General features: G+C 39.5%; 1 protein-coding gene across 2 annotated transcripts; it reads left to right on the top strand.

The window, feature by feature from the left end:
- Positions 3797-17512, top strand: SERPINB13 (serpin family B member 13). 2 transcript variants are annotated; one of them, XM_021099551.1, is made up of 8 exons: positions 3797-3864; positions 5369-5541; positions 6350-6406; positions 11807-11935; positions 12593-12710; positions 14270-14412; positions 14594-14749; positions 16747-17512. In XM_021099551.1, the coding sequence occupies exons 2-8, from the start codon at positions 5377-5379 to the stop codon at positions 17149-17151; spliced, it is 1173 nt and encodes a 390-aa protein (XP_020955210.1). In that variant the 5' UTR covers positions 3797-3864; positions 5369-5376; the 3' UTR covers positions 17152-17512. The 2 variants fall into 2 exon arrangements, with proteins under 2 accessions (XP_020955210.1, XP_020955219.1); XM_021099560.1 differs by lacking the exon at positions 14594-14749.

Here is a 17869-nt window from a genome sequence, read left to right as displayed (position 1 = left end):
CCTAAGTTTACTACCTGCAAATCTTAAATTGAAAGAATATCTGTTCTACTCCTCCCAAAAATTGAAAGATGAATTAGAGAAGAAAGTGGGGATTATGAGGCATGATGTAAAAAAAAAAAAAAAAAAAAAAAAAAAAAAAAAAAAGGAGAGAGGGGGAAAAAAGGAGTAAAACATAATTTAAGCCTGAATTAGAATTAAAAAGTTAAGATTTGGATGATCTCAACATAAGAGGTGGGTGATTGTGGGATGAGGGGTGGGAAGGGAACTAGAGGGATAGAAATACAACTTTTTGTTAAACTTCAGGGAAGGGTGGGGAAGAATAGATCGTCTCTATGCAATAATAGAAAATCATGTTCAATATTAGTGGTAAGCTGAGATCACCAGTTGAAGAACTGAGATAGGCTACATAACTGCCAAAAGAATGAAGGGGGGAAAAGAATGAAAACTAATTAATTCCAAGAAATGTGAAAAAGGAAAAAATAAGAATGGATGGCAAAACATAAAACAACACGGTAAATAAATCCAAATATGACTAGTCCCAAAACGTGTGAGTAAATTGAACAAAGACAGACTGAATTAAAAATACAAAGATTATCTATAGACTATTATAGGAGACAATAATAAGAATAGAAATATTAAAATATTAGAGGAAAAGATATACCAGATAAATATTAGCAGGAAGGAAGTGAGAATAACAACAATATTAAATAAAAACATAATCAAATTCTAAAACAGTAATGGGAACAAAGGTAAATGTTTCACTTTGATAAAATATTCCATTTATCAAAAGTAAAAAAGGAGCTCCCTGGAGGCTCAGTGGCTTAAGGACCGAGTGTTATCACAGCTGTGGCTCAGGCTGCAGATGTGACTCAGATCTGGTGTTGCCATGGATATGGTCTAGGCCTGCAGTTTTCCTCTTCTCACTCATAAGCATGGAAACTATCATCCTATTTTCTACCTTTAGGATAGTTTTGATACTGGAAGTGAAGAGACCAATAGAATAGGGAAACGTCTAGTGATTGGAGGTTGTGATGACATTGGAAATTAGGTTTAGAGGGAAGAGGAATGAGATCTGTACCCAAAGGGCAGGATTACAGAGTTCAGTGGTTTACTGCAGGAGCAGTTTCTGGTGATGATTAATACCCAAAGCATGACCCCTGTGCTTGGGCTCTGAGTGGAGAGGGAAAGTGAGGGTCAGGGAGTGAGAGATGCCACTGACATGGTTGTGAAGACACAGGGAGGGGTGTTGGCAGTTAGGGTCATCAGGAAGACCATGTGACAATACCAGGGGGGCCTCTGGTTGGGAAAAGGGTGACACAGCAAGATGGGGTCATCTCCAAAGGAAACATTGAAGATGATTCAAGGATGAAAGCAAGAGGAGGGAGAAGAGGAATGGGGACCTTGCTTCCTGATCCCAGGATGGGAGAGGTCCCCAGGTGAAGACTTTGTGGGGTGTGGTGGTCTTCAGGAAAAAGCCAGGTTTCCCTGTGAAAGCGGGGTGGTAGAGAAAATGCTTTAAGAAAAAGCAGAGGGCTTATGAATTAGCTGGGCAATAGAATACAGAGTCTAAGGTCACAAGAAAGGAATTGGAAGACATAAACTGATGGAGATACAACATAGAGCATTATTGCCAACTCAAAGATTTCATATTTAAAAAAAAATACATTTTTGTTTCATTGGCATCCTGGGTTAACTCCATAACTAAGTGCTGATCCTTTCCAAACCTCACTCGATTTGCACATTTCTCAGTGACAATTGAAAGCAAATTAATCAAATCCTGCTTCGAGTTTGCTTAAAGAGCTGTATTCAAAATATTAAAAAAACAAAAAACAGCAACAAAAAGGAAATGGTGAATATTGAGATTGGTACATATACTACCCATACCCTTAGCAGTTGCTTCATTAAGCTGCTTCTTTAGACCGTCAGGTATGAGGGAAGAGCTAAGATGACCTTCTAGGATTTGCTGCCTAGCAACAGTGACAAATTTTCACATCCTTTACCAAAGACCAAAACTGAGACTAATCTAAGCTCTGTTTCTTTTAATGAACTCTGTTTCTTTTAATTTAAAGTTCTTTAAGGGACTTTTAATTCCTACTCGCCAGTAGGAATGTCCCAGAGTTGGCAGGAAAAACTGGAATTTGGAGATGTAATTTCCCTAATGAGGTGTTTTTTGTTTGTTTGTTTGTTTTAATAGCATGTTTTCCTGAAACTAGTAAGCTTGTTGGATGTTTATGAGTTATTGGCACTTAGCCCAGTGTCTGGTACACAGTACACTCCCAACAAATGTAAATGAGTTAAAATTGAGAAATTTCATAATAAATGGACAGAATTCTTGAGCATAAGAGTGGTGTGTGTTTATTTAGCTGCCTGCCCAAACTTTTCTCACTACTTTTTCATATCCTTCTTTGGAAAGATAACTTGCTTACTTTTTTTCCTTTGCATTTGACATCCTCGAATAATGCAACTGCAAGTTTAACTTTGTGGTGGAGGCTAGACATGTCAGGACACGGTTCTGCACATCTGTGGTGAGTAAAGTATGCATTAATCCAGATCTTCACCCAGGCTATAAACCACTGGTTCCTGACTTTGGCTGCACATCATAGTCACCTGAGGTGATAAAATTCCTGATGCCCTGTTCCCAACCCAGAAATACTGACTCAGTTGTCTACAGTAGGGCATAGGCATAGGTTTTTCTTTTCAAGTTTCCAGGAGACTTTAATGTGTGTCCAAGGTGGAGAATCAGTGCTCTATACAATTCTTTCCAGAAGTTTCCTGATGTCATTAGGGATGAAGGGCTTCTCATCATGGTCTCCTTCCCAGCTCAGGTCATAACTCATTTCACTTGGAAGGCAGCTATGCTTACCACTATACCACCAATGCTGTCTCACTTGACAATTCTTGATTGAACTTCTTCTTTCATTTTTTTTTTTTAGGGCTGCACCCACATCTTATGGAAATTCTCAGGCTAGAGATTGAATCAGAGCCACAGCTGCAGGCCTGCACCCACAGCCACAGCAACACCAGATCTGAGTCATGTCTGTGACCTATACTGCAGCTCATGACAGTGCTGGGTCCTTAACCCACTGAGAGAGGCAAGGGATCGAACCTGTATCCTCATGGATACTATTCAGGTTCATTACCACTGAGCCCACAGTGGGAACTCCTTGGTTGAGTATCTGCTTTTAAGCTTATTTCGTTTTTTTATTTTTATTTTTTACTTTGGTATTTTTGTCTTTTTAGGGCTGCATCTGCAGCATATGGAGGTTCCCAGGCTAGGGGTCCAATTGGAGCTACAGCTGCCAGCCTACACCAAAGCCACAGCAATGCAGGATCTGAGCCTCATCTGTGACCTGTACCACAGCTCACTGCAACGCTGAATCTTTAACCCACTGAGCATGGCCAGGGATTGTGTCCTCATGGATGCTAGTCAGGTTCACTAACCACTGAGCCACGACAGGAACTCCTTAAGCTTATTTTGTTGTCTGTTTTATTTAGACCTGTTTATGCTGGGGCCCCCAAAAGGAAGGTCTACGGGATTTTGAATAAGTTAGACTTGAAACTCTATTCTCCATGTTTAAGGTGTGTACTACCTGAACTACAGTTCCCACACAATTGCTGACAACTTCAAGTACATAACTTCCCGGCCATGGATGAAAGAAATAGAAAATCCAATGCTCAGTTTTGTCATAAACCTTGCATGCTAATTTTATGAGGGAAATCATCATTGAGAAACCGAAGGTTGTTTCACTGGAAATGCAAACTGTAATGACTAGGGAGAGGCGGAGAGACCTATAAATTAAGATCTCAGCAACTCATTTTCCACATGCTTCCTTGCCCTGTCACCTCTGTCTCTCTAAAAGCCAGGTAAGTTCTTCCTTCAGCTCAAACTTCAGACTTAGGTGTTTTGAGAAACTTGATGTTTGCTAACTTGAAAGAAGTAGTTTTATTCTGCATAACTTGCCTCTGAGTGGTTTTATTTAATCAGTGCCTATGTGGCCATGATACTGTATCTTTTTCATCTTATGTGACAGTAAGTTAAATCATCTTATTTCTGAGTTAGCCTTCAAGGGATCCCTGCAAGGAAAACCGGAAAATAAATGGAAGCTTTGTTTTTTGTTGTTGTTTTTATTTGTTTGTTTGTTTTAAAACATAATGGAGATTATGAGATTTTTATTGAAGATACTTAGCTGTGCCTTATTAGTAGTTGAATATTATTCTTTTTTATATTTAATTTTACTGGAGTATAGTTGACTTACAATGCTATATTAGTTTCAGGTGTACCGTAAAGTGAATCAGTCAGGAAAAACAACTCGATAGTTGTTTGTATGGGAAAAATGGATATATTTATATATATGACTGATTCCCTCTGCTGTACACCTGAAATAGAAGATTTCACAGCAGATGTAAGATTCCTTAGTGGGGATGGGCCCTTGGTAGCAAAAAATCCCTCAGAGTATGTAGGCTTTCGAAAAATTTTATTCCTCATTGATCTCATTCTTGTTTTAGGAATTTTCTTCCAGCCTTTATTAACTAGTTGTAAGTTAGCTGGTAACAAAGAAAATATAAAGTGTGTTCTATTTATTTTTGGTAAATATTAACTGCTCTTCACATTTTTTTTTTTTGTGAGATGATAAATAACATGAACTCACTGTACAAGCCTGAAAAAGTTCAATACTTTTCTATATTGAAAGAAACCCTTTGGCTCCCGCTTAATAACCTATGGTCAGAGATACGTCATTACCCTTAAAGGAAAATTCAACTCAGGGTCAAGTTTTCAGGCAGTTAGGGATTGAGGTTTAAGAGAATTAATTTATCTGGCTACTCTTTGTACTGGATTTAAATCGATTGAGAAATACAAGGAATCAGAGAAGGGTAGGACAATTGGCTTTGCTCTTGTTAAGGCTGTGTCTGAGGATACTCTTTGGATCTGAGGCCAGTGGGGGTCCCTGGCAGTCTCTTGCCTGCTTCTGGGTTAGCAGCCAGACACAGCAGACATTAGACTTTCGGTGTGTGGGTGGGGGTAAGGACTGGACCTGCTTGTGGGAGCTTAGCCCCGGGAAGGGGGGTGGGTGGATGGTAGATACAAGCAGGTTCTGACAGGGACCCAGCGAGAATAAAACTTTGTGAGGCATTAACACTGCTCCTTGGGGACATGAGAACTGAGAACCAGGTGGTGATGTAGAATGATTCATGTCCTCTGTCAAGAGCAGGAGTGAGAAGCCGACAGCAGTGACCTTTCACTGTGAGGGTGAAAATCTCTTAAGCTCGGGGTCAATGCGGGAAGAGGAAGAGTCCCCCTGACATAAAGCAATGCAGGTAAGAAGTGCTGGCTCGGTTTTGACTGTTGTTGCTACTCTTGATCTTGCAGGAATCATCATGGATTCGCTGATCCTGGCAAACACTCGTTTTGGGTTCAATCTCTTCAAAGAGCTGAGTCAGATGAATGACCGCAACATCTTCTTTTCCCCTGAGGGTATCAAGACAGCCATCGGCATGTTCCTCCTCGGGGCCCATGGAGCCACTGCTGCCCAGTTATGGAAGGTAGGTGGGTTTCCATTGCTTTCCAGGCACAGACTCTCTAGTGCTACCTTGAAAATGTGCTCTGCTTGACCTGTGGGCAGAGAAAGCGTCTGAAGTCATGGAGCAATTTCAGGTCTATCAGAGAAGTCAGCGCTTTTCCCACTTCAAAATTCCATCATGTCTTCTGCTCCCCATTGCTTGAAATTCCTTTGAGTGAGGGCTGGGTGGCTGTTCTCATCCAAAGCCATTAACCCCGTAATTAAAGATAGAGCAAGAAGGGAAAAACCTACTGGGAGAAGTTACATAATTTCCACTAGGATATAAATGACGCATCAAGGGTGAAATCATGAAGGATTAAACTATGGAGGTAGGTGAGATGAGTGGGTAACCCAGACTCTTTCATTATTTTGCAAGGAGAGAAATGTTACCTGTGTACCAATGAGGTTTCACTAACAAACATCTGAGAATTTCTGTTGTGGCTCAGAGGATTAAGAACCCAACATTGTGTCAGTGAGGATGTGGATTCCATCCCTGGTCTCTCTCAGTAGATTAAGGATCCAGTGTTGCTGCAAGCTGCAAATGTGGCTGGGATGCAGCATTGCTGTGTTTGTGGCATAGGCCAGCAACTGCAGCTCCAATTCGATCTCTAGCCTGGGAACTTCCATACACCACAAGTGTGGTCATTAAAAAGAAAGAAAGAAACCCCAAAACAAAAACAAAAACAAAAAACCCCTCAAACATCCACTTTCCCTTGACCGAATCTCACACAGATTCTCTTGCTCTGACCACTGCCATAGTTTTTTTCAGTTTTTTTGTTTTTTGTTTCCAGGTGCTTTTCTCGGAAAAAGACACAGAAAGCTCAAGAATCAAACTTGAAGAAAAAGAGGTAGGGAGACATGTCTGATACCCTCCAACAGGGTTGCTTTGTAGATGTGGGTTCACTGTGGAAGCATGTGGAAGAGGTAATATCATTCATGCTTATTGTTAAGCAATGATAATCAGAGCAGCCAAATAATGTGGGTGGGATTATACAGTAATAAACCCGAATGTTAAGAAGAGACCTCAACTTTAATGCACACTAACCACTATGATATATATTGGTAAAGGCTGAGAGACTGAAAAGTACTTATAGCAGTGTGAATGGGTTTTAGAGTTAGACTAGGGTTCAGATCTTGGTTGGCTCCATCACTTAACAGCTATTCAGGTTCGGGCATCTTTAAGCCTCTTTAAAAAGTGTCCAGTATGGCAACTAGAACACACTGGTGACTCAGCCAGTGGTGGCTGTGGTAGGAGTAGGTGATATTATTACTACTTTCCATTTTAATTTAAAACCCCTCCCCACCCTGCTGATATTTTACTTTAAAAAATATATTAGCTCAGGACCAATGATTTCCTGAGGTCTCTTCCCATTCTAGGGTCTAGTATTCCTCTCTCAAAGGACAGTCTGCACAAAAATAGTAAAGGGATGAAGTCTATAGTCAGGGTTGGCATTCAGAGATGGATAGAAGTCCCAGCAAGGGCACATCTGCCCTGACAGATGTCAGAGCCCTTTCCCAAGCCCTCATAAAAGCATGGCTCAAATCTCCCACCAGTGTGAGCTGCTCATTTCACGATCTCACATGGCCAGTTGTCTGCATGGTTCAGTTGCATATATAATGAATCAGGCTTCCTTCCAGAGTATGTACAACAGAGTTGGATCCAATAGCTGTTCCACTGTCTAATCAATCACTCAGTGCTCACAGGTGTTTTTAGAATACTTTTCTTTCGAACATGGTAGCCCATGCAAGGTCTTTGTGCAAATTAGTAAAAGGCACACCCTTCAGATAGATTCCTCACCCTTGGGTAAAAAGCTTTTGGTCTTTCGCTATTAACCGTAATGTTATCTGTGGGCTTTTCATATGTGGCTTTTATTATGCTGAGGTTGACTCCTTCTATTCCTAGTTTGCAGAATGTTTTTATCCTGAAAGCATGCTGAATTTTGTCAAATGCTTCTTCTACATCAATTAAAATGATCATGTGGATTTTGTCTTTTATTTGTTAATGTGGTACATTACATGGGCTGAGTTCATGTGTTGAACCACCCTTGCATTCCAGGTAAAAATCCTACTTGGTTATGGTGCATAATCCTTTTAATGTGCTATTGAATTTGGTTTGCTAGTGTTTTGTTGAGTATTTTTAAAAAAATATTAGGGATGTTTGTCTATAGTTTTCTTATTTCTTTGTCTGGTTTTGGCAACAGGGTAATGCTGGCCACATAGAATGAATTTGAGAATGTTCCCTCCTCTTCAAGTCTTTGAGAAAGATATTACTGCTTCTTTAAATATTTGATAGAATTTTGCAATGAAGTTTTCTTGTCCTGGGCTTTTCTTTGTTGGAAGTTTTTGATTCTGATTCAATCTTCTTACTGTTATATCTATTTGGGTTTTTTATTTCTTCATCATTCAGTCCTGGTAGTTTGTGTATTTCTAGGTTATCCATTTTTGGGACATATACTTGTTCATAGTAGTCTCTGAAAATCCTTATTATTTCCTTGACATTTATTGTAATGTTTCCTCTTTCATTTATAATTTTAGTTATTGGAGTCTTCTATTTTTTTTCTTAGTCTAATTAAAGTTTTGCTAATTTTGTTGATCTTTTTTTTAAAAAAAACTCTTGCTTTTGTTAATTTTTTTTCTATTTTTTTTTACTTCTATTTTGCTTATTTCTTCTCCAATTTTCACTATTTCTTCTAACTTTCGGTTTAGTTTTTTATTTTCCCACTACCTTGAGATATAAAGTTAGGTTGTTGATTTAATTTGTTCCTTTGTTTGGGACCTCTTTCCCTGTTTCTTTGCATACTTTGCTATCTTCTGCTGGGACTTTAACATTTGGAAAATCAGTCACCGCTCCCAGTCTTTGTGGTTTGATTTAATACCATGAGAACTTTTTGCAATCAGCCTGGCTAGAGAGTCTGGAGCCCTCTTAAGCTTTTGCTGGGGATGCATCTTTCTGGGCTTGTGCCATAGGTAATCTAATTGAAGAGGTTTTCTGGTTTCTACTCCAGAGCTCTCTCTGGTGTCACTCTGTGGTATTGCAGACCTGGTGTTTGTCGTTTGCCTTTATTCTCAGAGGCCAACCTAGTGCCTGTTCCTGCTGGTATTTCAGGCAAAATAGACACCAGTCCCTCAGGCTGCTTCTGGAAAAGTCAGAATGTTGGACATACATTCCATGCTCTTGTTTCTCTCCCTAGGGAGAAGTTGCAAGTTTTCTCCCAATTGCACAATGCTGTGTGTGGCAGGGGAGGAACTCTGGTATGTGAATGTCATGTATTTTCCTACTGGGCTTTGATGCAGTTGGTTTCGTGCTCATTTGGGAAACAGGAATCTCTCAACTTGCTTCTGGATTTCTTACAGAGGCTTTTGGTCCTTGCACCATTAAGTCAGTGTTTCCAGTGGGGGAAGAAGAGTATGAGGTTTCTTATTCTGCCATCTTGCTGACATTGTTCTTGGGAAGTTTAATAAAGATTTACAGATGGTGGATGCTATCAGGTTGTGTTTGCCTTTGTTTGTTCTTGAATAAATATTTAACTGTATGTTGAATTTTAGGTTGATGTTTTCTTTCAGCTCTTTGAAGATACCATTCAACTCTCCATTTCTAATATTGCTGTTAAGAAGTTGGTTTGATTGGTAGGTGATCTATTTCTGGTTGCATTTAAGCTTTGCTATTTGTTTTGGTTGTTCCTGAATTTTACTACAATGTGTATATGGTGGAATTCATTTATTTACCAAGACTAATTTACTGTGATTTCTGAATGTGAAAATCCATACTTTTCATTAACTGTAGAAAATTCTCAGCCACTTAATTTTTTGAATAATGTTTTTCCTCCATTCTCTTCTTTCTTAACTTTTAAAGGATGCTAGAATTCTTATTCTATCTTCCAGATTTCTTCACCTGTTATGCATATTTTTAATCACATTTTGTCTTTGCAGTGCATTCTGAGAAAATTAGTAGATCTACCAAGTTCATTAATTTAGCAGTGATTCCTTCACTATTTAACCCATCTATTGAGCTTTTAATTTCAATGCTTCTTGAATATTCATATATAGAAATTCTGTATATCTATAGTCCATATGAAACCAATTTGAAAATTGTTGATTGTCTTATTTCTTAACTATTTTTCAGTATCTTTTTTGGTTAATATTCTCAATATACTGCTTTTTAAATGTGATATCTGATGATGTCAACATCTAAAGTCCTTGAGGGTCTACAATGGCTGTTTTCTATTTTTTAATTATGATTCTTGACATGGGATTTATTTTCTTGTGATTTGTAGTTTTGGAGTATGAGCTAATATTTAGGGGATCATGTATGGGAGTCCAGGAAAAACTGGGATGTTGTTACTTTTCTAGTAAATATTTTTTTTTCTGGAATAAGATCCTGGGATGTTATCAACTCAGGGCAACTTTAATTTCTCAGTTTGTGGTTTCCTAGGCAACAATAATACTATAAATTTAAACTCCAAACCTATTTGATAATAGGCCTTTCCTCCCTTTCTCCATTTTCAAATGAACTCAGTCACACCTGGCCTACTGGAGGAATATCCCCACTATATCCTTCTCTTTATATCAATCCATTATTTCTCCAAGGCTTCATTATCTTCATTGCTTGCATCATGTGGTAGTCAATGTGAGCAGCCATAGAAAAAGTACTAGATGTTTAAAGGCTCAGCAGCAAGGAGGGAGCCAAAGGTCAAACTCAGACATAGATTCTTTTCCCCTTCGTTCGTTCGTTCGTTCGTTCCTTCTTCCTTCCTTCCTTCCTTCCTTCCTCTCTCTCTCTCTCTTTCTTTCTTTCTTTCTTTCTTTCTTTCTTTCTTTCTTTCTTTCTTTCTTCCTTTTTTCTTTCTTTCTTTCTTATTTTGGATACTCTGTGGTTTATGGAGTTACTGGGCCAGGAATCAAACTAGTTGTGATCTACGCCATAGCTTTGGCAGTGTGGGATCCTTAACCCACTGTGTTGGTCTGGGGATTAAACTTGCATCCCAGTTCTGTAGAGACACAACTGATCCTGTTGCTTTATAGTGGGAACTCCCAGCCTCAGATATCTTTTGTTTTGTCCTTTTTTTGGGGGGGTGGCATACCTGCAGGTACATGTGGAAGTTCCCAGGCTAGGGGCTGAATCAGAGCTGTAGCTGCCAGCCTACACCACAGCTGCAGCAATGCCAGATCTGAGCCACATCTGCACTACACCATAGCTCATGGTAATGCTGGATCCTTAACCCACTGAGCAAGGCCAGGGATCAAACCTATGTCCTCATAGATGCTAGTCAGGTTCATTACCACTGAGCCACAATGGGGAACTCCCAGCCTCAGATATCTTATTAGAGCAGCATGCACATTTTCAATTTGAATGTCTTCAAGTCTTTATTAATTATTCACAAAAATTAACTGAGTGTCTTTTATATGCCAGATACTACTCTAGGCCTTGAGCTACCAGTAGTGAAATAAAGAGATAAAATCAAATGAACAAGCCAATAAGAAGCTTATGGGCTTCATATTCAGTAGGAAGAAGACCTTTCTGTTCTCTGTGCCATCAGGAATAAGCTTTTCAGTTCAAAATTGAAATGCCTCTCCCTGACATCCAGGGAGAATGCAGGCAGCCAGATGTTGCTCAGCAGACAGTGGGACAGTGCTCCTGTCTCTTTCAGGGAAGTCTGGGTCAGCAGGCTCTGCCACAGTGCTGACTCTTTAGCCCTCAATCAGAAAACTGATGGATTCTACAAAAAAAATCCAGAAAAGTTCTTTTTTCCCCCAGAGATTGGCATAAATCTCACTTCGGCTTAATGTATAGCTCTGACAAATGGCAACTTATACCATCAGAAGTTACTTTTCTTATTCAGTCTAGAACAGAAGTTGTCAAATACTGTAGTGGATGAGAATCATCCAAGGAATTATCTCCTTTCCTCAGGGGCTTAGGAGGGTAAATGGGAGGCTAAAACCTAGCATAAGAAACACTCAGTGGGGAATTACATTTGAGATTTAAAAAATGAAATCTGAACCAGAAAAATAGGATCTGTGGTGTTGGGCCGGAGGAGCAGGCTTTTTTGTGGAGCTGAGATTGGTTGTGATTTACATTATCATCTGATTTGTGTAAAAGTTACCTGACATCCCCAGGCTACATGAAACTCATGGGCCACCTTCAAGGCTGCCAGGCTGAGATAAAGACCCAGCAGCCATGTTCTCTTAGAGGCGAAACTAGGCTTGATTTTGCCAAGATAACTCATTGAGTTTTTGTTTTGCTTTTGAAGATTGAGAAGACAGAAGATATCCATCACCAATTCCAAAGGTTTTTGAATGAGATAAGCAAACCCACTAATGATTATGGACTGAAAATATCCAACAGACTATTTGGAGAAAAGACTTACCTCTTCCTTCAAGTAAGTTTTTCTGTGTCCATCACATCTGTGTGTGACATTTGTGAAGGGCCCAAGGACCCTGTTAAGATGGGGGTCCAGGAGACAAGCTGTCTATGTTGACTGCCTGGCTCAGCCCACATTGCTGTGTGCCCCCTGCCTGTCCTCCAAGCCCTTTGGGAGCTTCTTTTTATTTTTTATTTTTATTTTTTGTCTTTTGTATTTGTATTTTTAGGGCTGCATGTGCAGCATACGGAGGTTCCCAGGCTTGGGGTCCAATCGGAGCTGTAACCGCTGGCCTGCGCCAGAGTCACAGCAATGCCAGATCCGAGCTGCTTCTTCCACCTCAGCTCATAGCAACTCCGGATCCTGAACCCACTGAGCGAGGCCGGGGATTGAACTCGCAACCTCATGGCTCCTAGTTGGATTCATTTCCGCTGTGCCATGACGGGTACTCCAGGAGCTTGTTTTTAATCTGGGCAGTCTAAATCTGATTTTTGCCTTAACCCTGTTGCACTTACATGAAAATGTACATGCAGGTATTTGATTTCAGGCCCAGGTCCTGAAAATCTGTTTACAATGTTAGTCATCTTGATGTACAGATGAATTTATTTAGAGATGTTGGCAATGGATTCATTGAATTTTAAAGCTATTTCTATTCCTTTCCTGTTTCTTCTAAAGAAATACTTAGATTATGTTGAAAAGTATTACCATGCTTCTCTGGAACCTGTTGATTTTGTAAATGCAACAGATGAAAGTCGAAAGAAGATAAATTCCTGGGTTGAAAGCCGAACAAATGGTAGAGTATGGATGAATCATTGATCATAAAAACAACAACAATATTTCTTGAGTACCCTCTGTGAGTGAAGCCTTGTGCACGAGGCTGCAAGGGACATCAGGGTGCACAAGCTTTGGGAGGAGATTGGAGATGGGTTTTTCAGGCTAGAAGGGCAAAAGGGGAGAGAGCCATGGAAAGCAGGCAGGGGACCACAAGAAGCCCACTCTACGGAAACAAGTGGTGGAGAATTATTTGTGTATAGCTGTGAATCACGCTATCTTTGGGGCTAATGACACTGGGCTCATGTCTGTCTTGGGTTCATATCTTTTCTTTTTTCTTTCTTTTCCTTTTTTTTTCTTTTTAGGGCCGATTGTGCAGCATATGGAGCTTCCTAGGCTAGGGGTCAAATTGGAACTGCAGCTGCCAGCCTACACCACAGCTCACGGCAGTGCTGGATACTTAACCCACTGAGCGGGGCCAGGGATTAAACCCTCATCCCCATGGATAGTAGTTGGATTCATTACTGCTGAGCCACGAGGGGAACTCTTTCATATCTTTTCTTTTATGTGAGAGCCTTTCCTTCTGAATCTGGGTCCGTAAGTAAAAATGTCATAGAGGGTTGCTGTCTCTTTGTCAAATGAGGACTGTTCAACTTTCCCACCAAGATCTGCTTTCACTGCCTGCTTTCACTGCCTCACCTCCCCCTGGGCATCATGTAGGGATGATAGCAGCTTTGAACCTCATCCATAGCAGACATATTGACAAAATCCCGACCTCATCCTCCCCATCTCCATCTCCTAGTATGAGCAAAACATGCAGGAAATACCAGAGAGGAATGTGAGTATAAAAATACACTCTGAGAGCAATAGCTGATATTTTAATGTTTCAGAATACATTTTTTAATTCCAGTTATCAGGGAGACATCTGTTACTTTAGAATATATTTTTTTCCTTCCTAATTACTTCGAATAAGGAAATAACGTTTAAAAAAGCAGAATAAAGAAGGCTCAATCAAAGGGCTGGTTGAAGGCAGTATTCTTCAGAATTTAATGTGGGATGAGCTAAACCCAAGGATAAAAACATCAACTCCTTTTGCAATAAAATAAGACATCTCTAAATGTTGGGTATTGAATGGGTGAAAATAATAATAGCTCATACTTATTACTTTTGATGATCCAGATGATGTTCTAAGTGCTTTTATACCTATTAAATCATTTATCCCTTTCAACAGCTCTATGTGGCAGGTTTTGTTCCTGTTTTACAGGTGTGGAAACTGAGGCAAAGAGAGCTTAAATAACTTGCCCAAGATCCCTCAGCTGCTAAGAGGCAAAGATGGATGCTAGCAGAGGCAGTCTGATCCCAGAGCCTGCCCACCTCAGTTTATCCAATGGGATAAACAGGCAGTGGGCAAAGAGAAAACCTTCCTATGGTTCTGCCAGTGAACACTTTGTCAGCAAGGCCTTCAGGTGCTGACCTGGCTGAGTTTTTAATGATCGTTCACATCCATCTTCATCGTATCTGCCATGTGTTACAGTTGTGATTTTGAAGATGGGCCAATTTTGCTGTTGTTGTTCATTGCAGAAAAAATCAAGGACCTGCTTCCAGATGGCTCTTTAAGCAGCTCCACCAAGCTGGTGGCGGTGAATGTAGTTTATTTTAAAGGGCAATGGGACAGGGAGTTTGAGAAAGAAAATACCAAGGAAGAAGAATTTTGGCTGAATAAGGTATGGCCCTTAATTAGTTTATGTGGTATGCTTATGCATAGAATGTAAAATATGAAGTCATATTTGAGAAAATGTGCATGGTAGATAGCAAATGCTGATTCTGAGGCTCTGATCTTTAGCATGATTTAGGTTTGGGGATCCCGCCTCTTTTGACACTGTGTGCTCTGTTGGTCTGTTGCAGAGCACGAGCAGATCTGTGCTGATGATGACACAGCGCCAGCTCTTTGGCTTCATGGTCCTGGAGGACTTGCAAGCCAAAATTCTGGGAATTCCATATAAAAACAATGACCTAAGCATGTTCGTGTTGCTGCCCAATGACATAGATGGTCTGGAGAAGGTAAAACCCTGCATCTTTCCAGGCCTGCTTGCATTTCCTGAGGCTTTGCATCCCAGAGTTTGTTTCTGGGTGAGCCTGGACATAGGGCTTCCGATCTGGAGCTGGTGAAATTGAAACTACCTCTCCCTCTGTGCACAGCTACAGCTGTCTAAAGAGGAGCAGGAAACAGTATCACTCGATGCTGAAATATCTGGAGATGAGAAAATGTGAACATTTAAGGTCACTCAGGAACTCTACTTTCTCAGGAAAAAAATCCCATGTGCACATGTGTAACAAATTGTGCATACTATTCAGAAGGCTATTGGACCTTTTGAATTTCCTTTTTAGACAGTTAATTTTTCTAAAAGATAATTTCTAGAGCAGTTTTAGGTTTAGCTCAAAATTAACGGTGCTCTCTTTGGCTCAGCAGGTTAAAGACCTGGCCTTGTCACTTCAGTGGTGGGTCGCTGCTGTGGTGCAGGTTCGATCCCTGGCCTTGATCCCTGGAATTTCCACATGCCATGGGCTGGCCCCCCAAATTGAGAGGATGGTACAGAGATTTCCCATATACCTCCTGGCCCCGCACATGTATAACCTCCCCCATAATCAACATGACTTTAATAATGGCACACTTTTTTTTTAACCAAAAATGAACCTACACTGACATAACAATCATCCAGAGTCCATAGGACTCTTAATCATGAAGCCTTTGATTTAGTCTCACCCACTTTGCAGTTAAAATATCGATGTGGCTAGTATGCTGTATTTTTGAAAACAGGAAAGCTGTGTTTCACATCCCTGTTCATCTATTTAGTAGCTTTTTTCTCTTTGATGCTTCTTAACTTCCTTGGGCCTCAATATTTTCTCATTTATAAAATGGTCTCCATGGTTCCTAATGTATACTGTTGAATGATTATAATGTATGTGTGTGTGTGTGTGTGTGTGCACGTGCATGTATATATGTAGAACTGCATCCAGTATTGTAATAATACAGTACCTAACATTCGTTAAGTGCTTCCCATGTCTTGGACCTATTCTAAGATATCTCCCAGAATGGATTTAGGACATGAAAAAAAATTATCCTAAAATAGGTCCAGTTCATGAGAAGCACTCAATAAATAATAGCTGCTATATTATTATATAACACTAGATGTTATTCTGTTTCTGTGAAACACTTGCAGTAGCATAATATGTTGGAAAATATTTCATGACAGCAAAATGGCAGTATATATGCAAGCTTTAAAAGTATCCATAAACTGACTCAAAAACCTCAATTGTAGGACTTACCCTAGGGAGATAATTTGAGAGAAGAAAATTGCCTTTCTGAGTCAAATCAGTAATTTCTGTATTAAATACACTAGGATACCTACCTGGAAATTTATAATAATAATTTCATTATTAATACTATATGCACAGTATCTATCAGCATCTGTCATGATACTTGATACACACTAGATGCTAAGTGAATGAAAGAATGAATATTGGGTAGAATTTATCAACTTGATGGAAATATGAATTTGAAGAGAGATATGCAGTGATGTGAAAAAGTTTACATTAAAACAAGAAAATTGGATTTTCAATGTGATTGCAACTGTATAAATACCTATTATAATTCATATATAGCAATATATGTATAAGATAATTATATCCATCATAATGATATACTTATCATATAATTTATATAATATTGTATACAAGTTATATATAATACATATGTATACAAAGATTAGAGGGGAATAGTAAAAAATTAAATAACATATTATTTGACCGTTAGAATAAGAAATGACTTATTTTTCACCTTTACAATTTCCTTTAATGAGTTTTCATACATACACAGATAGTTTACATAGAGAAACATAAGATAAGTGCCTGGTATACAAAATTAAGTGAAATGGAATTTCTACTTTCATTTGTTACTAAAATCAAGAATTTCCAACTGATATAAATTAGTGTTACACTCTTTCAAATTTTTATTGATAATCATGCCAGTCTTCCCTTTATTTTTTTTTTCTTAAAAGATTATAGATAAAATAACCCCTGAGAAATTAATAGAGTGGACTAACCCAGGGCATCTGGAAGAAAGGAATGTGGACTTGCGCTTGCCCCGGTTTGAAGTGGAGGATAGTTACGACCTGGAGGCTGTCCTGGAGTCCATGGGAGTGGCCGATGCCTTCAGTGAGCAGGAAGCCAGCTATTCTGAAATGTTCTCCCTCTCTGGGTTGCGTGCCCAGAAGTTCCTGCACAGGTCCTTTGCAGAAGTGACAGAGGAAGGAATAGAGGCTGCAGCTGGTACTGGTGTGGGCTTTGCTGTCACATTTGCGCCAGGTTATGAAAATTTTCACTGCAATCACCCTTTCCTGTTCTTCATCAGGCACAATGAGTCCAACAGCATCCTCTTCTTTGGCCGATTTTCTTCTCCTTAGGACAGTCAAATCAAGGCTCCTTAATAATCTTCCATTGATTTCTTCTGAAAGTAAATCAGTGTCTTATAATTTCATGCACTAATGGAGAGAAACAGTCTCTTCAAGAAGACCCATGGACTAGTGATTTTTGAGACTCCTATCAGTTCTAGTATTTTGGTTTATTATAATACAGGGGTAAAATAAAACAAAAATATACTCAATTCATGTGTTACTTTTTTCTTTTTCAGCAGATAGTATGGCAAACTGAACATAGGAAGCAGAATTTAGAAGCATATTAGCTAAACATAAATTAGAACTCAAAGTCAGAACAAAATAAAAACAGTGTACCAGGCAGAGAGGATTCCCATATTTGCATCCTCTCTTTTACCACAATAGATTAATAGGATTATGGAAATAGATGATTCATAAGCATTGTGCATTGTGAAGTAAATGTGGTTATAAGCCTAGAACTTTATGAACTTTGACAAATGTATACACCCATGAAACACCACCACACCCAAAATATGGAATACTTGCATCATCCGCCCAGGTTGCATTGCTCTGCTTCCCAGTCAACTGCCCCTGCAGCTCTCGCCTCGGCAACTGCGGGACTTGCTGTCAGTCACTATAGGATGGATTTTCTAGAGTTTCATTCAAATGGATTCATAGAGTATGTCCTATTTTGGATCCAGCTTTTTTTTTTTTTGTCAGCATTGTATTTTTGAGATTCATCAAAGTA

The sequence above is a fragment of the Sus scrofa genome, chromosome 1 (genome assembly GCF_000003025.6).
Source record: "Sus scrofa isolate TJ Tabasco breed Duroc chromosome 1, Sscrofa11.1, whole genome shotgun sequence".
Classification (NCBI taxonomy): Eukaryota; Metazoa; Chordata; class Mammalia; order Artiodactyla; family Suidae; genus Sus; species Sus scrofa.
The sequence above is the reverse complement of the archived record's forward strand: the minus strand, read 5'-3'. Positions and strand labels throughout refer to the sequence as shown.

Coding starts and splice junctions, on each gene's coding strand:
- SERPINB13 (XM_021099551.1), top strand. CDS start 5,377: ATGGATTCGCTGATCCTGGCAAACACTCGTTTTGGGTTCAATCTCTTC. Junction 5,542..6,349: donor CTGCTGCCCAGTTATGGAAG/GTAGGTGGGTTT, acceptor TTTTGTTTCCAG/GTGCTTTTCTCGGAAAAAGA. Junction 14,750..16,746: donor ACATAGATGGTCTGGAGAAG/GTAAAACCCTGC, acceptor TTTTCTTAAAAG/ATTATAGATAAAATAACCCC.